The sequence below is a fragment of the Taurulus bubalis genome (genome assembly GCF_910589615.1).
Source record: "Taurulus bubalis genome assembly, chromosome: 9".
NCBI classification, from domain to species: domain Eukaryota; kingdom Metazoa; phylum Chordata; class Actinopteri; order Perciformes; family Cottidae; genus Taurulus; species Taurulus bubalis.
The window spans coordinates 28,667,784-28,691,645 of NC_136597.1; the positions used below are offsets into that span (position 1 = coordinate 28,667,784).

The following is a 23,862-nucleotide window of genomic DNA, read 5'->3' on the forward strand; positions in this document are numbered from 1 at the left end:
AACTACGTCACCAGGTCCCTGTTTCTCGTACCTGGCTAAACAAAGTCAAGCAAATGTCCTCATCTCATGTTAAATTAGCGAGATGATTGACATCAGGCTGTCTGGGTTTCTTCACGGCTGATCCGCTGAAACGTCTCGTTCATTCTAGCCAGACGTCAGTCATCTGGATAAATGCGCCGCTCCTCTTCAGAAGGATAATAATGGAGCACTGACACCACCATGTTCTAACAGTACAATGGACAATAAACTCAGAGGAACCTCTTTTTATTTCTCTGCTGAGAAGCAGGAGATGATCATGAAGGCATATGAGGAAGTCAGTACCGTAGTCATTCACAGCAAACGCGTTGCGAGTATTCCAACGTTTTTGCAACATTGTTGCCGTGAACGCAGCTTTAACTCCGCCCCCTCTGAGAGACATAAGCGTCTAAATATATCAGACAAGTTAAATGCGTCAGTGTTGAGAAAATGTATCGGCTAATTTGAAGTGCTTCATCACCCAAATCAATCAGATTATATTTACGAATAAATATATACTTATGAGGATATATGTACTGTATGCGCGTATGAATCATGTACTATATGTATATACATGTATGTGTAGATTACCATATAATAGGAGTTTGAATATGTGTATGGGCGGATCAGTATGTATGCATTATTCATAATCAGAAATTCAATCAACTGAAGCAGTGAAAATAAATTATGTGTGATTCTCTGTATTCTCATCACGATCACCTTAATCATGTTCTACAATAATGATATGCATGGTGTACTAATAACACTGTCATATAATTATGATGCTTTAACACATCCATACGTTTCTTAAGAGCTAAATAAACTTAAGAACAGCGGCATGCAGCGGCTGACAGTCTGTGTCTGAGACGATCAGCTGCGTCTGTGGTGATCAGTGTCCGCGGCTCGAGAAGCTCTCTAAATAAATTATTTCTTGCCGGCAGAATCAATATCGCCGCGTACAGGAAGTCATGATGATGTAAAGGATGGATCCTGTGATCTGGAAGAACTCTCTCCCTATAAAACTAATATAACTAATATCGCTCTTTCATCAATGAGGAAGGGAGCTGCCTTTTTTGTCCGTGGGAGTGTCCAGCTTATCCAGTGAAGTTCAGTCAGCCTGCCCGGGAGCAGGTTTACATTTTTGGCTGTGTTGCTATGGTGATTAATCTAAGCTTGCTTCGAGAAACCGAGAAAGCCTGACCTACGTCATCTTATCCTGACAGTTAGCCGCTAACTCGGTAACCAGGTAGGAGGAACAGGGCCCTGCTTACTGTGAAAGGAAACGTTCTTCTTCGTGTTTTTCAATGGAAATCAGTTTTATTAGAAGAGCCGAAGAACTCAATATGTTTATAAAGCTGTAATAACGACATTTTAATCATCGTAAGTAAAAAAATAAAAACCGTTTTGAATGTTTTTCAGACGGACTTCCGTGAGGACCGTTAGGAAACAACTGAAAACAAAAACAACCGGAAGTAGTAGTTCTTGAGCGACCCACCCATTCACGCACCGGGACGCACGTTTAGTGGGCTGGGGCGAGGGCCGCTATTCTCCACGCGCAGATACGCACAGAATGACGTCAGCTCCGGGGCTCGCGGCGGCACGTACGTCCGCAGCGGCCGCGCGCGCCGCAGCTGTCAGTCACAGAGCTTTAAATGGCCACCGCGCTCGCTACGACGTGGTAATAACGCTGCTGCGCAGAGGACCCGCGACCGCCGGCCGCGTCCGCTGTCGGTGTCGACCCGTCTCGTCCCGACCGACAACCGTTTTATTGGTTCGAACAAAAGAAAAATGAGCGACGAGGACGAGGTTCTGCAGAAAGCCCGAACCGGGTTCGAGGATCTGTGTCGAGCTTTAAACATGGACGACGAGGCGAGCGGCGAGGCGTGGAAGAGCTACGACACCCTGAGCAGGACCTTTACGCTGGAGGTGTGTGTGTGTGTGTGTGTGTGTGTGTGTGTGTGTGTGTGTGTGTGTGTGTGTGTGTGTGTGTGTGTGTGTGTCTGCTGGTCTGTGTGTGTGTGTGTGTGTGTGTCTGTCTGTCTGTCTGTCTGTCTGCTGGTCTGTGTGTGTGTGTGTGTGTGTGTGTGTGTGTGTGTGTGTGTGTGTGCTATCTAATACTTACAGAGAATACTTCAGGTACCTAAGTGTTCATGTGTTCTAATTACCTTATGAGATAATTAGTATTCAACTGTATTTAAACACTAATAAGGGAGCTGTGTTCGTGTTAAAATACAGTATATGTACATAACCATGTACTTAAACACACACCTGTCATGCTTCTATTAAAGTATTCAGTGGTATTTAGATATTTTATTAAACTAACAGGACTCCTATCAGACTGTAACATACTACTGTTTCAAGTACAAGTACTGTATTCATTTGAAGTAATGTATGAAAGTATTAGTCACCCTAACCGATGCTCCGATGTGATGATTGACAGTAGCCCCTCCCCCAGTCACATGTGATGATTGACAGTAGCCCCTCCCCCAGTCACATGTGATGATTGACAGTAGCCCCTCCCCCAGTCACATGTGATGATTGACAGTAGCCCCCCAGTCACATGTGATGATTGACAGTAGCCCCTCCCCCAGTCACATGTGATGATTGACAGTAGCCCCCCAGTCACATGTGATGATTGACAGTAGCCCCTCCCCCAGTCACATGTGATGATTGACAGTAGCCCCTCCCCCAGTCACATGTGATGATTGACAGTAGCCCCTCCCCCAGTCACATGTGATGATTGACAGTAGCCCCTCCCCCAGTCACATGTGATGATTGACAGTAGCCCCCCAGTCACATGTGATGATTGACAGTAGCCCCTTCCCCAGTCACATGTGATGATTGACAGTAGCCCCCCAGTCACATGTGATGATTGACAGTAGCCCCTCCCCGAGTCACATGTGATGATTGACAGTAGGCCCTCCCCCAGTCACATGTGATGATTGACAGTAGCCCCTCCCTCGGTCACATGTGATGATTGACAGTAGGCCCTCCCCCAGTCACATGTGATGATTGACAGTAGGCCCTCCCCCAGTCACATGTGATGATTGACAGTAGCCCCTCCCCCAGTCACATGTGATGATTGACAGTAGGCCCTCCCCCAGTCACATGTGATGATTGACAGTAGGCCCTCCCCCCAGTCACATGTGATGATTGACAGTAGGCCCACCCCCCAGTCACATGTGATGATTGACAGTAGGCCCTCCCCCCAGTCACATGTGATGATTGATAGTAGCCCCTCCCCCAGTCACATATGGTGATTGACAGTAGCCCCTCCCCCAGTCACATGTGATGATTGATAGTAGCCCCTCCCCCAGTCACCGTGATGATGATGATTGACAGTAGCCCCTCCCCCCCATTCACCTGTGATGATGATGATTGACAGTAGCCCCTGCCCCGTCACCTGTGATGATGATGATGATTGACAGTAGCCCCTCCCCCTGTCACCTGTGATGATGATGATGATGATTGACAGTAGGCCCTCCCCCAGTCACATGTGATGATTGACAGTAGGCCCTCCCCCCAGTCACATGTGATGATTGACAGTAGGCCCGCCCCCCAGTCACATGTGATGATTGACAGTAGCCCCTCCCCCCGTCACCTGTGATGATGATAATGATTGACAGTAGCCCCTCCCCCCAGGGCAGCGACCTCCATTGGCTGGCCTGCTCCCTGTACGTGGCCTGCAGGTCCTCGGTGCCGACGGTGGGGAAAGGCACCGCCGAGGGGAACTACGTCTCCCTGACCAGAATCCTGCGCTGCTCGGAGATGAGGTAGGCCCACAATGCACCTGTGCTCTCACCTGCAGGACTGCCTGATGCGTGAAGTACTGTGATCTTCTACTTCAGTACAAGTACTAGTACCCCATTGTAGAAATACAAGTACAAGTTATTATCGTCAACATTCCTACAGTGCCAAAAGTAGAAGTAGTCATGATGCGGAAAAGTATGTGTTGTATTATTATTGATTATTGAAGACTTTATATACTGCTGGTAGTTTAATCTTTCATAATACATCATGTTGATTAATAATCGAAATCTGTGAAAACAACTAAAAGAGAAATGTTAAATAATAATATGTACCTCTGAGATAGTAGTAAAATAAAACAGTTACTACGTTAGTTGTGTGCCCTGATAGAGCTCTTTAATACGTTAGTTGTGCCCTGATAGAGCTCTTTAATACGTTAGTTGTGCCCTGATAGAGCTCTTTAATACATTAGTTGTGTCCTGATAGAGCTCTTTAATACATTAGTTGTGTCCTGATAGAGCTCTTTAATACGTTGGTTGTGTCCTGATAGAGCTCTTTAATACGTTGGTTGTGTCCTGATAGAGCTCTTTAATACATTGGTTGTGTCCTGATAGAGCTCTTTAATACATTAGTTGTGTCCTGATAGAGCTCTTTAATACATTAGTTGTGTTCTGATAGAGCTCTTTAATACGTTGGTTGTGTCCTGATAGAGCTCTTTAATACATTAGTTGTGTTCTGATAGAGCTCTTTAATACGTTGGTTGTGTCCTGATAGAGCTCTTTAATACATTAGTTGTGTTCTGATAGAGCTCTTTAATACGTTGGTTGTGTCCTGATAGAGCTCTTTAATACGTTGGTTGTGTCCTGATAGAGCTCTTTAATACGTTAGTTGTGTTCTGATAGAGCTCTTTAATACGTTGGTTGTGTCCTGATAGAGCTCTTTAATACGTTGGTTGTGTCCTGATAGAGCTCTTTAATACATTAGTTGTGTCCTGATAGAGCTCTTTAATACGTTAGTTGTGTCCTGATAGAGCTCTTTAATACGTTAGTTGTGTTCTGATAGAGCTCTTTAATACATTAGTTGTGTCCTGATAGAGCTCTTTAATACATTAGTTGTGTCCTGATAGAGCTCTTTAATACGTTGGTTGTGTCCTGATAGAGCTCTTTAATACGTTGGTTGTGTCCTGACAGCCTGATAGAGCTCTTTAATACGTTAGTTGTGTCCTGATAGAGCTCTTTAATACATTAGTTGTGTCCTGATAGAGCTCTTTAATACGTTAGTTGTGTCCTGATAGAGCTCTTTAATACGTTAGTTGTGTTCTAATAGAGCTCTTTAATACGTTGGTTGTGTCCTGATAGAGCTCTTTAATACGTTGGTTGTGTCCTGATGGAGCTCTTTAATACATTAGTTGTGTCCTGATAGAGCTCTTTAATACATTAGTTGTGTCCTGATAGAGCTCTTTAATACGTTGGTTGTGTCCTGATAGAGCTCTTTAGTACGTTGGTTGTGTCCTGACAGCCTGATAGAGCTCTTTAATACATTAGTTGTGTCCTGATAGAGCTCTTTAATACATTAGTTGTGTCCTGATAGAGCTCTTTAATATGTTAGTTGTGTTCTGATAGAGCTCTTTAATACGTTGGTTGTGTCCTGATAGAGCTCTTTAATACGTTGGTTGTGTCCTGATAGAGCTCTTTAATACATTAGTTGTGTCCTGATAGAGCTCTTTAATACGTTGGTTGTGTCCTGATAGAGCTCTTTAATACGTTGGTTGTGTCCTGACAGCCTGATAGAGCTCTTTAATACGTTAGTTGTGTCCTGATAGAGCTCTTTAATACATTAGTTGTGTCCTGATAGAGCTCTTTAATACGTTAGTTGTGTCCTGATAGAGCTCTTTAATACGTTAGTTGTGTCCTGATAGAGCTCTTTAATACGTTAGTTGTGTCCTGATAGAGCTCTTTAATACGTTGGTTGTGTCCTGATAGAGCTCTTTAATACATTAGTTGTGTCCTGATAGAGCTCTTTAATACGTTAGTTGTGTCCTGATAGAGCTCTTTAATATGTTAGTTGTGTTCTGATAGAGCTCTTTAATACGTTGGTTGTGTCCTGATAGAGCTCTTTAATACATTAGTTGTGTCCTGATAGAGCTCTTTAATACGTTGGTTGTGTCCTGATAGAGCTCTTTAATACATTAGTTGTGTCCTGATAGAGCTCTTTAATACGTTGGTTGTGTCCTGATAGAGCTCTTTAATACGTTGGTTGTGTCCTGACAGCCTGATAGAGCTCTTTAATACGTTAGTTGTGTCCTGATAGAGCTCTTTAATACATTAGTTGTGTCCTGATGGAGCTCTTTAATACGTTAGTTGTGTCCTGATAGAGCTCTTTAATACGTTAGTTGTGTCCTGATAGAGCTCTTTAATACGTTAGTTGTGTCCTGATAGAGCTCTTTAATACGTTGGTTGTGTCCTGATAGAGCTCTTTAATACATTAGTTGTGTCCTGATAGAGCTCTTTAATACGTTGGTTGTGTCCTGACAGCCTGATAGAGCTCTTTAATACGTTGGTTGTGTCCTGATAGAGCTCTTTAATACGTTGGTTGTGTCCTGATAGAGCTCTTTAATACGTTGGTTGTGTCCTGATAGAGCTCTTTAATACGTTAGTTGTGTCCTGATAGAGCTCTTTAATACGTTGGTTGTGTCCTGATAGAGCTCTTTAATACATTAGTTGTGTCCTGATAGAGCTCTTTAATACATTAGTTGTGTCCTGATAGAGCTCTTTAATACGTTAGTTGTGTCCTGATAGAGCTCTTTAATACATTAGTTGTGTCCTGATAGAGCTCTTTAATACGTTGGTTGTGTCCTGACAGCCTGATCGAGCTCTTTAATACGTTGGTTGTGTCCTGATAGAGCTCTTTAATACGTTGGTTGTGTCCTGATAGAGCTCTTTAATACGTTAGTTGTGTCCTGACAGCCTGATAGAGCTCTTTAATACGTTGGTTGTGTCCTGATAGAGCTCTTTAATACGTTGGTTGTGTCCTGATAGAGCTCTTTAATACGTTAGTTGTGTCCTGACAGCCTGATAGAGCTCTTTAATACGTTGGTTGTGTCCTGATAGAGCTCTTTAATACGTTGGTTGTGTCCTGATAGAGCTCTTTAAAACGTTGGTTGTGTCCTGATAGAGCTCTTTAATACGTTGGTTGTGTCCTGACAGCCTGATAGAGTTCTTCAATAAGATGAAGAAGTGGCAGGACATGGCCGACCTGCCCCAGGACTTCCGTCAGAGCACCAACAAGCTGGAGAGAAACTTCACCGTGTCGGCGGTCATCTTTAAGAAGTACGTCCCCATCTTCAAAGCCATCTTCAAGGCGCCGTCGGAGGAGCCGGCCCGAGTTCACCGCAGCCGCAAACAGAGGTGACCTTTGACCTCTCTGAACAGCCTGCTTTGTGTCACGGTGTGGTCTATACGCTGATGACGTGTCCTCTTCTGTCTCCAGACGCCATCCCTGCTCTGTGACCGAGGTCTTCAACTTCTGCTGGGTTCTGTTCGTCCACGCTAAAGGTAACCAGTCCACAGGCACCAGTGCACTACTGGGAAACTTGTCCAGCATAAACCAGCAGACAAAGCCCTTTTCTCCCGAGGGGTCAGAGGTGAACGCTTCAGAGCACAAGGCCTTGCTTCAGCTGTCCTCCTGTCTTCTTCAGGGAACTTCCCCATGATCAGCGACGACCTGGTGAACTCGTACCACCTGCTGCTGTGCGCCCTGGACCTGGTCTTCACCAACGCTCTGCTGTGCAACGCCAGGAGAGACCTGCTCAACCCAGACTTCAGAGGTGCCTCTCTCACCATGCTTATGGGCTGTGTCTCCTCGGCTCCACCTCCTTCCTCACAGGGCTGGATGGTGCTGAGAGGAAGCTGCTTCCACTCAGGAAGCCGGGTGGAAGTCTCTTAAAGGGACAGCGCTGTTCACTGAGTGCCTAATGCAGCTTCCTGTCTTTGACATACTGGACTGTGTGATCAGTGTTCTGCAGTGATGCTAACAAGAGAAACCTGGTCCTGGTCTGTGATGTCCTCAGGTCTCCCAGAGGACTTCAGCACCAAGGACTTCCGTCCCTCAGGGCCGCTCTGCTTCATAGAGCCGCTGTGTGAGCTGCATGGAGGACTGGTGCTGGAGGCCAAGGGCGTCAGGGAGCACTTCTGGAAGCCCTTCATCAAGAAGCTCTTCCACAAGAGGGTGAGACACGCTGCATGAGGGTGAGACACGAGGGTGAGACATGAGGGTGAGACATGAGGATGAGACATGAGGGTGAGACATGAGGGTGAGACATGAGGGTGAGACATGAGGATGAGACATGAGGGTGAGACATGAGGGTGAGACATGAGGATGAGACATGAGGATGAGACATGAGGGTGAGACATGAGGGTGAGACACGAGGGTGAGACATGAGGATGAGACATGAGGGTGAGACATGAGGGTGAGACATGAGGGTGAGACATGAGGATGAGACATGAGGGTGAGACATGAGGGTGAGACATGAGGGTGAGACATGAGGATGAGACATGAGGGTGAGACATGAGGGTGAGACACGAGGGTGAGACATGAGGATGAGACATGAGGGTGAGACATGAGGGTGAGACATGAGGGTGAGACATGAGGATGAGACATGAGGGTGAGACATGAGGGTGAGACATGAGGGTGAGACATGAGGATGAGACATGAGGGTGAGACATGAGGGTGAGACATGAGGGTGAGACACGAGGGTGAGACATGAGGGTGAGACATGAGGGTGAGACATGAGGGTGAGACACGAGGGTGAGACATGAGGGTGAGACATGCTGACCTGCCTGTCTTTCTCTCCAGATCGTCAGAGGAAAGGAAGACAGTCTGACCGGCTTTCTGGATCCTCTGAACTTTGGAGACAGTTTGTGAGTTATTGATCAGAAAGAGTTCATGAGTTCATGTGTTCATGTTCATGTGTTCATGTTCATGTCTCAAATCATGTTTAAGCCAAACTTCCCTCCTCTCCTCTCCCCTCCTCTCTCCCCTCCCCTCCTCTCCTCTCCTCTCTCCTTTCCTCTCCTCCTCTAACCTCCTCTCCTCCTCTCCCCTCCCCTCCCCTCCCCTCCTCTCCTCTCCTCTCTCCTTTCCTCTCCTCTCTCCTCTCCTCTCCTCTCTCCTTTCCTCCCCTCCTCTACCCTCCTCCCCCCTCCTCTCCCCTCCTCTCCCCTCCTCTCCTCTCCTCTCCACTCTCCTTTCCTCTCCTCTCTCCTCTCCTCTCCCCTCCCCTCCTCTTCTCTCTCCTCTCCCCTCCCCTCCTCTCCTCTCCTCTCTCCTTTCCTCTCCTCTCTCCCCTCCTCTCCTCTCTCCTTTCCTTTCCTTTCTCCTCTCCTCTCCCCTCCTCTCCCCTCCTCTCCTCTCCTCTCTCCTCTCCTCTCCCCTCCCCTCCTCTCCTCTCCACTCTCCTTTCCTCTCCTCTCTCCTTTCCTCTCTCCTCTCCTCTCCTCTCCTCTCTCCTTTCCTCTCTCCTTTCCTCTCTCCTCTCCTCTCCTCACCTCTCTCCTTTCCTTTCCTCTCTCCTCTCCCCTCCACTCCCCTCCTCTCCCCTCCTCTTCTCTCTCCTCTCCCCTCCTCTCCTCTCCTCTCTCCTTTCCTCTCCTCTCTCCCCTCCTCTCCTCTCTCCTTTCCTCTCCTCTCCCCTCCTCTCCCCTCCTCTCCTCTCCTCTCTCCTCTCCTCTCCCCTCCCCTCCTCTCCTCTCCACTCTCCTTTCCTCTCCTCTCTCCTTTCCTCTCTCCTTTCCTCTCTCCTCTCCTCTCCTCACCTCTCTCCTTTCCTTTCCTCTCTCCTCTCCCCTCCACTCCCCTCCCCTCCCCTCCCTAACCCTCCCCTCCTCCCCCCTCCAGCCTGTCTCTCACTCGGGTGTATGAGGAGCACATCCTGGCCTCCGGTAGTCTGGATGAGAGGATCTTCACGGGTGAGGGGGCGAGCGAGGCCATCGGGACCCCCGGCCCCAGCCTGTGTGAGCGGGTGGAGAACCCGGACAGCGCCACCTGCAGGCTCCCCAGCCGCCTGGCGGTGAGCCTCCCTCTGCGCCTGAGCCCACGTGAGCTTCCTTAGCTTCCTCCTCACTGTGGCCTTACAGCGGTGTCTCCTGCAGGCCTCGGCCCTGAAGGACGGCGCCCCTCTGAGCGGCAGGAAGTGCGTCCAGGAGAACCGCCGGCCGTCTCCCGTGTCGTCCGCCATGAAGAGCGTCGGCCGACTCCACACTCTGCTGTCGGGGAGCAAGCAGGGCCCGAGCGCCAAGCTGCAGGAGACGCTCAGGTAGAACCTCCACCAGAAGAGTGTTCACGCTTCACACAGCGTCTCACTCCTGGAACCAGAGCTGCCTTAACCTGCTGTCCCTGCAGGGCCTGTGCCAGAGACCCCCGTGATGTCATCAGCCAGCGCCTGAAGGACATGTCGGAGCTCCTGTGCCAACACTACGAGGGCGGGGCCATGGGGAGAGGTAGGGCACCGCAGGCCCCGCCCACGACTCCCCCACACACCTGCTGCACTAACTCCTCCTCCTCCTAGACATGGCGGTGAAGCACTTCAGCCTGGCGGAGGCGCTGTACTACAGGATCCTGGAGGCCATCATCGAGAGGGAGAAGAGGATCCTGGGAGACGCAGACCTGTCTGTGAGGACGGACTTTAGTACATTTCACTGGGGGGACGGGCGGAGAGTTTAGAGGCTGAGGTCCGTGTTCTGACGAGGACACTCCTTCTACAAGTCAGGTTCACCTCTGTAAGGCTCTACACGTCTCAGTTTACTGTGTGTGTGTGTGTGTGTGTGTGTGTGTGTGTGTGTGTGTGTGTGTGTGTGTCAGTGTATCCTGGAGCAGGACGTCCTCCATCGCTCTCTGCTGGTCTGCTGTCTGGAGATCGTCGTCTTCTCCTACAGACCTCCAGGAGACTTCCCCAACCTGATCTCCATCTTCCAGCTCCCGGCGTATCACTTCTACAAGGTGTGTGTGTGTGTGTGTGTGTGTGTGTGTGTGTGTGTGTGTGTGTGTGTGTGTGTGTGTGTGTGTGTGTGTATGTAGTAAGCGCTTGTTGGTGTGCAGGTGATCGAGGTGCTGGTGCGGTCGGAGCAGGGTCTGTCCAGGGAGGCGGTGCAGCACCTGAACCAGGTGGAGGAGCAGGTCTTGGAGAGCCTGGCCTGGACCAGCGAGTCCCCGCTGTGGGAGAGCCTCCGCGGGGCCAGAGGCCTCGTCCCGGCCTGCCAGCAGGTCCACAACCACCACTCTGCTCACCCTGACTCTGAATACAAGCCTATCTGTTCATGACGCTTCACTCAGGCCTGTTTGTAACTGTGTGGTCTGGATGTGGATGTGGTCTGGTTCTGGATGTGATCTGGATGTGGTCTTGATGTGGTCTGGTTCTGGATGTGATCTGGATGTGGTCTTGATGTGGTCTGGTTCTGGATGTGGTCTGGTTGTGGATGTGGTTCTGGATGTGGTCTGGTTGTGGATGTGGTTCTGGATGTGGATGTGGATGTGGTCTGGTTGTGGATGTGGTCTGGTTGTGGATGTGGTCTGGTTGTGGATGTGGTCTGGTTGTGGATGTGGTTCTGGTTGTGGATGTGGTCTGGTTGTGGATGTGGTTCTGGTTGTGGATGTGGTTCTGGTTGTGGATGTGGTCTGGTTGTGGATGTGGATGTGGATGTGGTCTGGTTGTGGATGTGGTCTGGTTGTGGATGTGGTCTGGTTGTGGATGTGGTTCTGGTTGTGGTCTGGTTGTGGATGTGGATGTGGTCTGGTTGTGGATGTGGTCTGGTTGTGGATGTGGATGTGGTCTGGTTGTGGATGTGGATGTGGATGTGGATGTGGTCTGGTTGTGGATGTGGTCTGGTTGTGGATGTGGTCTGGTTGTGGTTGTGGTCTGGTTGTGGATGTGGTCTGGATGTGGATGTGGTCTGGTTGTGGATGTGGTCTGGTTGTGGATGTGGTTCTGGTTGTGGTCTGGTTGTGGATGTGGTCTGGTTGTGGATGTGGATGTGGATGTGGTCTGGTTGTGGATGTGGTCTGGTTGTGGATGTGGTCTGGTTGTGGTTGTGGTCTGGTTGTGGATGTGGTCTGGATGTGGATGTGGTCTGGTTGTGGATGTGGTCTGGTTGTGGTCTGGTTGTGGATGTGGATGTGGATGTGGTCTGGTTGTGGATGTGGTCTGGTTGTGGTCTGGTTGTGGATGTGGATGTGGATGTGGTCTGGATGTGGATGTGGTCTGGTTGTGGATGTGGATGTGGTCTGGTTGTGGTCTGGTTGTGGATGTGGATGTGGTCTGGTTGTGGATGTGGTCTGGTTGTGGATGTGGTCTGGTTGTGGATGTGGTCTGGTTGTGGATGTGGTCTGGTTGTGGTCTGGTTGTGGATGTGTTCTGGTTGTGGATGTGGTCTGGTTGTGGTCTGGTTGTGGTTGTGGTCTGGTTGTGGATGTGGTCTGGTTGTGGATGTGGTCTGATTGTGGATGTGGTCTGGTTGTGGTCTGGTTGTGGATGTGGTCTGGTTGTGGATGTGGTCTGGTTGTGGTCTGGTTGTGGTTGTGGTCTGGTTGTGGATGTGGTCTGATTGTGGTTGTGGTCTGGTTGTGGTCTGGTTGTGGATGTGGTCTGGATGTGGATGTGGTCTGGATGTGGTCTGGTTGTGGATGTGGTCTGGTTGTGGATGTGGTCTGGTTGTGGTCTGGTTGTGGTTGTGGTCTGGTTGTGGATGTGGTCTGGTTCTGGATGTGGTCTGGTTCTGGATGTGGATGTGGTCTGGTTGTGGTCTGGTTGTGGATGTGGTCTGGATGTGGATGTGGTCTGGATGTGGTCTGGTTGTGGATGTGGTCTGGTTGTGGATGTGGTCTGGTTGTGGTCTGGTTGTGGTTGTGGTCTGGTTGTGGATGTGGTCTGGTTCTGGATGTGGTCTGGTTCTGGATGTGGATGTGGTCTGGTTGTGGTCTGGTTGTGGATGTGGTCTGGTTGTGGATGTGGTCTGGTTGTGGATGTGGTCTGGTTGTGGTCTGGTTGTGGATGTGTTCTGGTTGTGGATGTGGTCTGGTTGTGGTCTGGTTGTGGTCTGGTTGTGGATGTGTTCTGGTTGTGGTCTGGTTGTGGATGTGGTCTGGTTGTGGTCTGGTTGTGGATGTGGTCTGGTTGTGGATGTGATCTGGATGTGGTCTTGATGTGGTCTGGTTCTGGATGTGGATGTGGTCTGGTTCTGGATGTGGTCTGGTTGTGGATGTGGTCTGGTTGTGGATGTGGTCTGATTGTGGATGTGGTCTGGTTCTGGATGTGGTCTGGTTCTGGATGTGGATGTGGTCTGGTTGTGGATGTGGTCTGGTTGTGGATGTGGTCTGGTTGTGGATGTGGTCTGGTTGTGGATGTGGTCTGGTTGTGGTCTGGTTGTGGTCTGGTTGTGGATGTGTTCTGGTTGTGGTCTGGTTGTGGATGTGGTCTGGTTGTGGTCTGGTTGTGGATGTGGTCTGGTTCTGGATGTGATCTGGATGTGGTCTTGATGTGGTCTGGTTCTGGATGTGGATGTGGTCTGGTTGTGGATGTGGTCTGGTTGTGGATGTGGTCTGATTGTGGATGTGGTCTGGTTGTGGATGTGGTCTGATTGTGGATGTGGTCTGGTTCTGGATGTGGTCTGGTTCTGGATGTGATCTGGATGTGGTCTGGTTCTGGATGTGGATGTGGTCTGGTTCTGGATGTGGTCTGGTTCTGGATGTGGTCTTGATGTGGTCTGGTTCTGGATGTGGATGTGGTCTGGTTCTGGATGTGGTCTGGATGTGGTCTGGTTCTGGATGTGGATGTGGTCTGGTTCTGGATGTGGTCTGGTTCTGGATGTGGTCTGGATGTGGTCTGGTTCTGGATGTGGATGTGGTCTGGTTCTGGATGTGGTCTGGATGTGGTCTGGATGTGGTCTGGTTCTGGATGTGGTTCAGGTGATGCCTCCTCAGTATCTGGAACAAAGTGATGAGAGCAGCAGAGTTCCTCAGACTCCCATCAACCAGGGACCAGAACTCAGAGGTGTGTGACGTCCTCTGTGTCTTATTGTATCAAACGAAGCGTCTGTGTGTCTTATTGTATCAAACGAAGCGTCTGTGTGTCTTATTGTATCAAACGAAGCGTCTCTGTGTATTATTGTATCAAACGAAGCGTCTCTGTGTCTTATTGTATCAAACGAAGCGTCTCTGTGTATTATTGTATCAAACGAAGCGTCTGTGTGTCTTATTGTATCAAACGAAGCGTCTCTGTGTATTATTGTATCAAACGAAGCGTCTCTGTGTCTTATTGTATCAAACGAAGCGTCTCTGTGTATTATTGTATCAAACGAAGCGTCTGTGTGTCTTATTGTATCAAACGAAGCGTCTCTGTGTCTTATTGTATCAAACGAAGCGTCTCTGTTTATTATTGTATCAAACGAAGCGTCTGTGTGTCTTATTGTATCAAACGAAGCGTCTGTGTGTCTTATTGTATCAAACGAAGCGTCTCTGTGTATTATTGTATCAAACGAAGCGTCTCTGTGTCTTATTGTATCAAACGAAGCGTCTCTGTTTATTATTGTATCAAACGAAGCGTCTGTGTGTCTTATTGTATCAAACGAAGCGTCTCTGTGTCTTATTGTATCAAATGAAGCGTCTCTGTGCCCCCCCCCTCAGGTGTGACCCCGTCCCCCACTACGCTGTTGGACCGGTACAGCTCTCCTCCCACCGGCCCGTTTCGCCGGCGTCTGTTTGTCGACCCGGCGGACGCAGAGCATCGGGCCGCCGGCACCGCGGTGACCAAGACCATCCCGGCCAGGCAGACGGTGGTCTCCATGGCGACCGCCACCGTCACCGCCAACAACGGGCAGACAGTCACCATCCCGGTGCAGGGTGAGGCGCCGACCCCTCGCGCCGAGAGAAGAGCGATGGCGACGGGTTACTGACATCTGACCTCTGACCTGCAGGCATAGCCAATGAGAGCGGAGGCATCACCTTCTTCCCCGTCCAGGTGAGCGTGACCGGGCCGGGCGGCGCTGCGCTGCAGCCGCTGTCCGCCCAGACTCTGACCGGCGCCGTCGCCGTCCAATCACCCGTCACCAAACCGGCTCAACCGGCCGCCGGCGCACCGCTGAGGAAAGGATCGCTGTCGCTGTTCTTCAGGAAGGTACGAAGAACCACTAGTCTCATCCTGGTCCTGGACCTGGACCTGGTCCTGGACCTGGACCTGGACCTGGTCCAGGATGAGAACCACTAGTCTCATCCTGTACCTGGTCCTGGACCTGGACCTGGACCTGGTCCAGGATGAGAACCACTAGTCTCATCCTGGTCCTGGACCTGGACCTGGACCTGGTCCTGGTCCTGGACCTGGTCCAGGATGAGAACCACTAGTCTCATCCTGGTCCTAAACCTGGACCTGGTCCTGGACCTGGACCTGGTCCTGGACCTGGTCCTGGTCCTGGTCCTGGACCTGGTCCAGGATGAGAACCACTAGTCTCATCCTGGTCCTAAACCTGGACCTGGTCCTGGACCTGGTCCTGGTCCTGGTCCTGGACCTGGTCCAGGATGAGAACCACTAGTCTCATCCTGGTCCTAAACCTGGACCTGGTCATGGACCTGGACCTGGACCTGGACCAGGACCAGGACCACCACCAGCTGCTCCTGGTCCTGGTCCAGGTCCAGGTCCAGGTGCTGAACAGGTGTCTTGGCCCTCAGGTGTACCACCTGGCCAGCGTGCGGCTCAGAGACCTCTGCTCCAGACTGGATATCTCCTCAGACCTCAGGAGGAACATCTGGACCTGCTTTGAACATTCTCTGGTTCACTGCAGCGAGCTGATGAAGGACCGGCACCTGGACCAGCTGCTCATGTGTGCTGTGTACGTCATGGCCAAGGTGTGTGGACTGTGGACTGTGTACTGTGTACTGTGAGTACTGTGAGTACTGTGTACTGTGAGTACTGTGAGTACTGTGTACTGTGAGTACTGTGTACTGTGTGTTCTCTCTGTTGAAGTACATCTCAGTCTCTTGTATGTTTTCAGGTGACCAAAGAAGACAAATCCTTCCAGAACATCATGAAGTCTTACAGAACACAGCCTCAGGCCAGCAGCAACGTAAGAGCACAGGAAGTGGACATGAAGCACAGGAAGTGAAGCACAGGAAGTGGACATGAAGCACAGGAAGTGAAGCACAGGAAGTGGACATGAAGCACAGGAAGTGAAGCACAGGAAGTGGACATGAAGCACAGGAAGTGGACATGAAGCACAGGAAGTGTTGCACAGGAAGTGGACATGAAGCACAGGAAGTGAAGCACAGGAAGTGGACATGAAGCACAGGAAGTGGACATGAAGCACAGGAAGTGAAGCACAGGAAGTGAACATGGAGCACAGGAAGTGAACATGAACCACAGGAAGTGAAGCACAGGAAGTGAGCATGAAGCACAGGAAGTGAAGCACAGGAAGTGAACATGGAGCACAGGAAGTGAACATGGAGCACAGGAAGTGAAGCACAGGAAGTGGACATGGAGCACAGGAAGTGAACATGGAGCACAGGAAGTGAACATGAAGCACAGGAAGTGAAGCACAGGAAGTGAGCATGAAGCACAGGAAGTGAAGCACAGGAAGTGAACATGGAGCACAGGAAGTGAACATGGAGCACAGGAAGTGAACATGAAGCACAGGAAGTGAAGCACAGGAAGTGGACATGGAGCACAGGACGTGAAGCACAGGAAGTGAACATGAAGCACAGGAAGTGAACATGGAGCACAGGAAGTGAACATGGAGCACAGGAAGTGAACATGAAGTACAGGAAGTGAACATGGAGCACAGGAAGTGAACATGGAGCACAGGAAGTGAACATAAAGTACAGGAAGTGAACATGAAGTACAGAAAGTGAACATGGAGCACAGGAAGTGAACATGGAGCACAGGAAGTGAACATGAAGTACAGGAAGTGAACATGGAGCACAGGAAGTGAACATGAAGTACCGGAAGTGAACATGGAGCACATGAAGTGAACATGGAGCACAGGAAGTAAACATAAAGTACAGGAAGTGAACATGAAGTACAGGAAGTGAACAGGAAGTGACCAGAAAGTGAACATGAAGTACAAGAAGTGAACATGGAGCACAGGAAGTGAACATGAAGTACAGGAAGTGAACATGGAGCACAGGAAGTGAACATGAAGTACAGGAAGTGAACAGGAAGTACATGAAGTGAAGAGGAAGTACAGGAAGTGAACATGGAGCACAGGAAGTGAACATGGAGCACAGGAAGTGAAGCACAGGAAGTGGACATGGAGCACAGGAAGTGAACTTGGAGCACAGGAAGTGAACATGAAGCACAGGAAGTGAAGCACAGGAAGTGAGCATGAAGCACAGGAAATGAAGCACAGGAAGTGAACATGGAGCACAGGAAGCGAACATGGAGCACAGGAAGTGAAGCACAGGAAGTGAGCATGAAGCACAGGAAGTGAAGCACAGGAAGTGAACATGGAGCACAGGACGTGAAGCACAGGAAGTGAACATGAAGCACAGGAAGTGAACATGGAGCACAGGAAGTGAACATGGAGCACAGGAAGTGAACATGGAGCACAGGAAGTGAAGCACAGGAAGTGAACATGGAGCACAGGAAGTGAAGCACAGGAAGTGAACATGAAGCACAGGAAGTGAACATGAAGCACAGGAAGTGAACATGGAGCACAGGAAGTGAACATGGAGCACAGGAAGTGAAGCACAGGAAGTGAACATGGAGCACAGGACGTGAAGCACAGGAAGTGAACATGAAGCACAGGAAGTGAACATGGAGCACAGGAAGTGAAGTACAGGAAGTGAACATGGAGCACAGGAAGTGAACATGGAGCACAGGAAGTGAACATAAAGTACAGGAAGTGAACATGAAGTACAGAAAGTGAACATGGAGCACAGGAAGTGAACATAAGGTACAGGAAGTGAACATGGAGCACATGAAGTGAACAGGAAGTGAACATGGAGCACAGGAAGTGAACATGAAGTACAGGAAGTGAACATGGAGCACAGGAAGTGAACATGAAGTACAGGAAGTGAACAGGAAGTACAGGAAGTGAACAGGAAGTACAGGAAGTGAACATGAAGCACAGGAAGTGAACATGGAGCACAGGAAGTGAAGTACAGGAAGTGAACAGGAAGTACAGGAAGTGAACATGGAGCACAGGAAGTGAACATGGAGCACAGGAAGTGAACACTCCTGTGTGTGTGTGTGTGTGTGTGTGTGTGTGTGTGTGTGTGTGAATGTGTGTGTGAGCGTGTGTATCTATGCGATCCAGGTGTACAGGAGTGTGTTGATCTCAGGGAGGACGAGACGTCCCTCAGGCAGCAGCGACAGAAACAAACTCATCTCACCTGGTGACACCAGCCAGGGTCCAGGTCCAGGTCCAGATCCAGATCCAGATCCAGGTCCAGATCCAGGTCCAGATCCAGGTCCAGATCCAGGTCCAGGTACAACAGTAGTCCTTCATGCTGGAGTCAACATACAGATACATACTTGTAATGTTTCTCTTTTTTAACACTAGAACACACGCAAAGTCCTCCTGTGTTAACGCTTCACTGGTCTCTCCCAGCAGCTGGAGGCAGCAGCACCTCCTCCTCCACCAAGACCTCCTCCTCCTCCCAGACCCCCCCCTCCTCCCAGACCCCCCCCTCCTCCCAGACCCCCCACTCCTGGGTGGGAGACGGGGACGAGCAGCGAGGAGACCTGATCCACTTCTACAACCAGGTCTACATCAAGCAGATGAGACCATTCGCTCTGAGACACTCAGTCGGCTCTCCGTCTGCCGGGGTAATAATATATAATACATGTTGTATAAATATATATAATACATGTTGTATAAATATATATAATGCATGTTGTATAAATATATATATAATACATGTTGTATAATAATATATATATAATACATGTTGTATAATAATATATATATAATACATGCTGTATAATAATATACATAATACATGTTGTATTAATATATATAATACATGTTGTATAAATATATATAATACATGTTGTATAAATATATATAATACATGTTGTATAAATATATATAATACATGTTGTATAAATATATATAATGCATGTTGTATAAATATATATAATACATGTTGTATAAATATATATAATACATGTTGTATAATAATATATATATAATACATGTTGTATAATAATATATATATAATACATGTTGTATAAATATATATAATACATGTTGTATAAATATATATAATGCATGTTGTATAAATATATATATAATACATGTTGTATAATAATATATATATAATACATGCTGTATAATAATATACATAATACATGTTGTATAAATATATATAATACATGTTGTATAAATATATATAATACATGTTGTATAAATATATATAATACATGTTGTATAAATATATATAATGCATGTTGTATAAATATATATAATACATGTTGTATAAATATATATAATACATGTTGTATAATAATATATATATAATACATGTTGTATAATAATATATATATAATACATGCTGTATAAATATATATAATACATGTTGTATAAATATATATAATGCATGTTGTATAAATATATATAATGCATGTTGTATAAATATATATAATACATGTTGTATAAATATATATAATACATGTTGTATAATAATATATATATAATACATGCTGTATAATAATATATATAATACATGTTGTATGAATATATATAATACATGTTGTATAATAATATATATAATACATGTTGTATAAATATATATAATACATGTTGTATAATAATATATATAATACATGTTGTATAAATATATATAATACATGTTGTATAATTATATATATATAATACATGTTGTATGAATATATATAATACATGTTGTATAATAATATATATAATACATGTTGTATAAATATATATAATACATGTTGTATAATTATATATATATATAATACATGTTGTATGAATATATATAATACATGTTGTATAAATATATATAATACATGTTGTATAAATATATATAATACATCTGTATTTATACAATATGTTCGATATATAGTTATATCATATATTCAATATATATATATATATATCCAGCACCTGTAATCTATATCATGTTTATCACTTTAATGTTATAGCTCATTTATTGACACGTGTGTGTGTGTGTGTGTGTGTGTGTGTGTGTGTGTGTGTGTGTGTGTGTGTGTGTGTGTGTGTGTGTGTGTGTCTGCAGCTGGAAGCCCCCCCTCAGTGTCCGTTCCCCTCCCTGAGGACAGGCTCCCCCCGGCGGATGCTTCTCTCCAGTAAACACTCCATCTACATCTCTCCTCACAAGACAAGCCCCGCCCCCCACAAGACAAGCCCCGCCCCCCCGGCATCGACCCCCGGAGACAAGATCTCCTACTCCATCTGTAGCAGCCCCGGCAACGTGAGCCCCCCCCCCCCCCCACACACACACACACACACACACACACACACACACACACACGGTGTACTACATTATAATTATAATAATTCAAACTTATAAAGCGCTTTACTAGATACTCAAAGACGCTTTACACTGGAGACCAGAGACAAGAGACAGTGGAGGAGAGGGAGCAGGAGTTAACAGGTGAAGGGGTTAACAGGTGAAGGGGTTAGCAGGTGAAGGGGTTAACATGTGAAGGGGTTAGCAGGTGAAGGGGTTAGCAGGTGAAGGGGTTAGCAGGTGTAGGGTTTAGCAGGTGTAGGGGTTAGCAGGTGAAGGGGTTAGCAGGTGTAGGGGTTAGCAGGTGAAGGGGTTAGCAGGTGAAGGGGTTAGCAGGTGTAGGGTTTAGCAGGTGTAGGGTTTAGCAGGTGAAGGGGTTAGCAGGTGAAGGGGTTAGCAGGTGTAGGGGTTAGCAGGTGAAGGGGTTAGCAGGTGAAGGGGTTAGCAGGTGTAGGGGTTAGCAGGTGTAGGGGTTAGCAGGTGAAGGGGTTAGCAGGTGAAGGGGTTAGCAGGTGAAGGGGTTAGCAGGTGTAGGGGTTAGCAGGTGTAGGGGTTAGCAGGTGAAGGGGTTAGCAGGTGTAGGGTTTAGCAGGTGAAGGGGTTAGCAGGTGTAGGGGTTAGCAGGTGTAGGGTTTAGCAGGTGAAGGGGTTAGCAGGTGTAGGGGTTAGCAGGTGTAGGGGTTAGCAGGTGAAGGGGTTAGCAGGTGAAGGGGTTAGCAGGTGTAGGGTTTAGCAGGTGTAGGGGTTAGCAGGTGAAGGGGTTAGCAGGTGTAGGGGTTAGCAGGTGAAGGGGTTAGCAGGTGTAGGTCACAGAGCAGAATGGATGGAGCAGAGGTGTGAGGAGGTGAGACGGCCCAGAGGGAAGCAGGGTTATGGTTGGGACCAGACAGGTAAACACCAGGTGTTCACTGAGGAGGTTACTGCACTTGGGGGCCGGTCCATGTATGAACATCAGGGTTTAGATGCATATCAACATGACGTTGACCTCTGTGACCTCTGACCTCCAGCGGCTGCAGGAGATCAACAGCATGATCCGGACCGGAGAGACCGGCAGGAAGAGGACCCGAGCTCTGGAGGACCAGACGTCCCCCAAGAGGGTCTGTCAGGGGGAGCAGTCTGCCCTGCAGCGCCGCCTGCAGGACGTAGCCAGGGACCGCAGCTGCTCCCACTGAGACACACACACACACACACACACACACACACACACACACACACACACTGAGACACAGACACACACACACACATAGACAGGAGGGTTCCTGTTTGTTTTGATGCTTTTAGAGTTTAAACCAGAAACATCCCATAATGAATATTCATGATCCATAATGAGATGGGCGTGTTCCAGAAGGTGCTCCTCACTTCCTGCTTCCTCCTTCTCACCATGAATAATGAGTGTTTATCTCCATGGCTTCATGTAAATATGTGTACAGAAGAGCTCTTTGAAGCAGCTGATGTCATCAGTGCCTTTACTTTGTGATCCTGCTGGTTGTCAGATTGTGAGAGTCTGTGATGACGTTGTGTCGCCACTAGAGGGAGCTGTTGATTACGCTGTCAAGTTTAAAACCGCTGAATAAAGAGTATTTATTGATTTATTGTCCTGATTTATTGTGTGGGTCCTAACATGAATATGAACTCCATGACTTCCTGTTCAGGTTCAGTGGTTTATATATATATATATATATATATATATATATATATATATGTATATATATATATATATATATATATATATATATATATATATATATATATATATATATATATATATGTACATATATATATATATATATATATATATATACATATATATACACATGAGACGCTAACACATGTCATGAGATGCTAACACATGTCATGAGATGCTAACACGTGGTCATGAAACGCTAACACAAGGTCATGAAACGCTAACATGTGGTCATGAGAAGCTAGCGCATGGTGATGAGATGCTAACACATGTCATAAGAAGCTAGCACATGTCATGAGATGCTAACACGTCATGAAACGCTAACGTGGTCATGAGACGCTAACACATGTCATGAGATGCTAACACATGTCATGAGATGCTAACACGTGGACCGGGACTCTGAAGGGGACGGGACCGGGACTCTGAAGGGGACGGGACCAGGACTCTGAAGGGGAACGGGACCAGGACTCAGAAGGGGAACGGGACCAGGACTCAGAAGGGGAACGGGACTAGGACTCTGAAGGGGAACGGGACCAGGACTCTGAAGGGGACGGGACCAGGACTCTGAAGGGGAACGGGACCAGGACTCAGAAGGGGAACGGGACCAGCACTCTGAAGGGGAACGGGACCAGGACTCTGAAGGGGAACGGGACCGAGACTCTGAAGGGGGACGGGACCAGGACTCTGAAGGGGAACGGGACTAGGACTCTGAAGGGGAACGGGACCGAGACTCTGAAGGGGAACGGGACTAGGACTCTGAAGGGGAACGGGACCAGGACTCTGAAGGGGAATGGGACTAGGACTCTGAAGGGGAACGGGACTAGCACTCTGAAGGGGAACGGGACCAGCAGTCTGAAGGGGAACGGGACTAGGACTCTGAAGGGGAACGGGACTAGCACTCTGAAGGGGAACGGGACCAGGACTCAGAAGGGGAACGGGACCGAGACTCTGAAGGGGAACGGGACTAGGACTCTGAAGGGGAACGGGACCGAGACTCTGAAGGGGAACGGGACTAGGACTCTGAAGGGGAACGGGACTAGCACTCTGAAGGGGAACGGGACTAGCACTCTGAAGGGGAACGGGACCAGCACTCTGAAGGGGAACGGGACTAGGACTCTGAAGGGGAACGGGACCGAGACTCTGAAGGGGAACGGGACTAGGACTCTGAAGGGGAACGGGACTAGCACTCTGAAGGGGAACGGGACTAGGACTCAGAAGGGGAACGGGACCAGGACTCTGAAGGGAACGGGACTAGGACTCTGAAGGGAACGGGACTAGGACTCTGAAGGGGAACGGGACTAGGACTCTGAAGGGGAACGGGACTAGCACTCTGAAGGGGAACGGGACTAGGACTCAGAAGGGGAACGGGACCAGGACTCTGAAGGGAACGGGACTAGCACTCTGAAGGGGAACGGGACCAGCACTCTGAAGGGGAACGGGACTAGGACTCTGAAGGGGAACGGGACCAGCACTCTGAAGGGGAACGGGACTAGGACTCAGAAGGGGAACGGGACCAGGACTCTGAAGGGAACGGGACCAGCACTCTGAAGGGGAACGGGACCAGGACTCAGAAGGGGAACGGGACCAGCACTCTGAAGGGGAACGGGACCAGCACTCTGAAGGGGAACGGGACTAGGACTCAGAAGGGGAACGGGACTAGGACTCTGAAGGGGAACGGGACTAGGACTCAGAAGGGGAACGGGACTAGGACTCAGAAGGGGAACGGGACTAGGACTCAGAAGGGGAACGGGACTAGGACTCTGAAGGGGAACGGGACTAGGACTCTGAAGGGGAACGGGACTAGGACTCTGAAGGGGAACGGGACTAGCACTCTGAAGGGGAACGGGACTAGGACTCAGAAGGGGAACGGGACCAGGACTCAGAAGGGGAACGGGACTAGGACTCTGAAGGGGAACGGGACTAGGACTCTGAAGGGAACGGGA

General features: G+C 48.5%; 1 protein-coding gene across 2 annotated transcripts; it reads left to right on the forward strand.

The window, feature by feature from the left end:
• Nucleotides 1–1,803: 1,803 nt before the first annotated feature.
• rbl2 (retinoblastoma-like 2 (p130)) lies at nucleotides 1,804–21,797 on the forward strand (the record flags this gene model as incomplete). 2 transcript variants are annotated; one of them, XM_079223945.1, is made up of 22 exons in its annotated part: nucleotides 1,804–1,941; nucleotides 3,658–3,788; nucleotides 6,969–7,169; nucleotides 7,252–7,316; nucleotides 7,460–7,588; nucleotides 7,832–7,989; nucleotides 8,617–8,681; nucleotides 9,658–9,829; nucleotides 9,912–10,075; nucleotides 10,162–10,259; nucleotides 10,328–10,431; nucleotides 10,621–10,758; nucleotides 10,858–11,022; nucleotides 13,720–13,804; nucleotides 14,437–14,652; nucleotides 14,727–14,926; nucleotides 15,475–15,651; nucleotides 15,798–15,869; nucleotides 18,057–18,228; nucleotides 18,351–18,568; nucleotides 20,002–20,196; nucleotides 21,243–21,797. In XM_079223945.1, the coding sequence occupies 22 exons, from the start codon at nucleotides 1,804–1,806 to the stop codon at nucleotides 21,405–21,407; spliced, it is 3,228 nt and encodes a 1,075-aa protein (XP_079080071.1). In that variant the 3' UTR covers nucleotides 21,408–21,797. The 2 variants fall into 2 exon arrangements, with proteins under 2 accessions (XP_079080071.1, XP_079080070.1); XM_079223944.1 differs by lacking the exons at nucleotides 1,804–1,941; nucleotides 3,658–3,788; nucleotides 6,969–7,169; nucleotides 7,252–7,316 and having other exon boundaries at nucleotides 7,464–7,588; nucleotides 18,354–18,568.
• Between the last annotated feature and the right edge of the window lie 2,065 nt (nucleotides 21,798–23,862).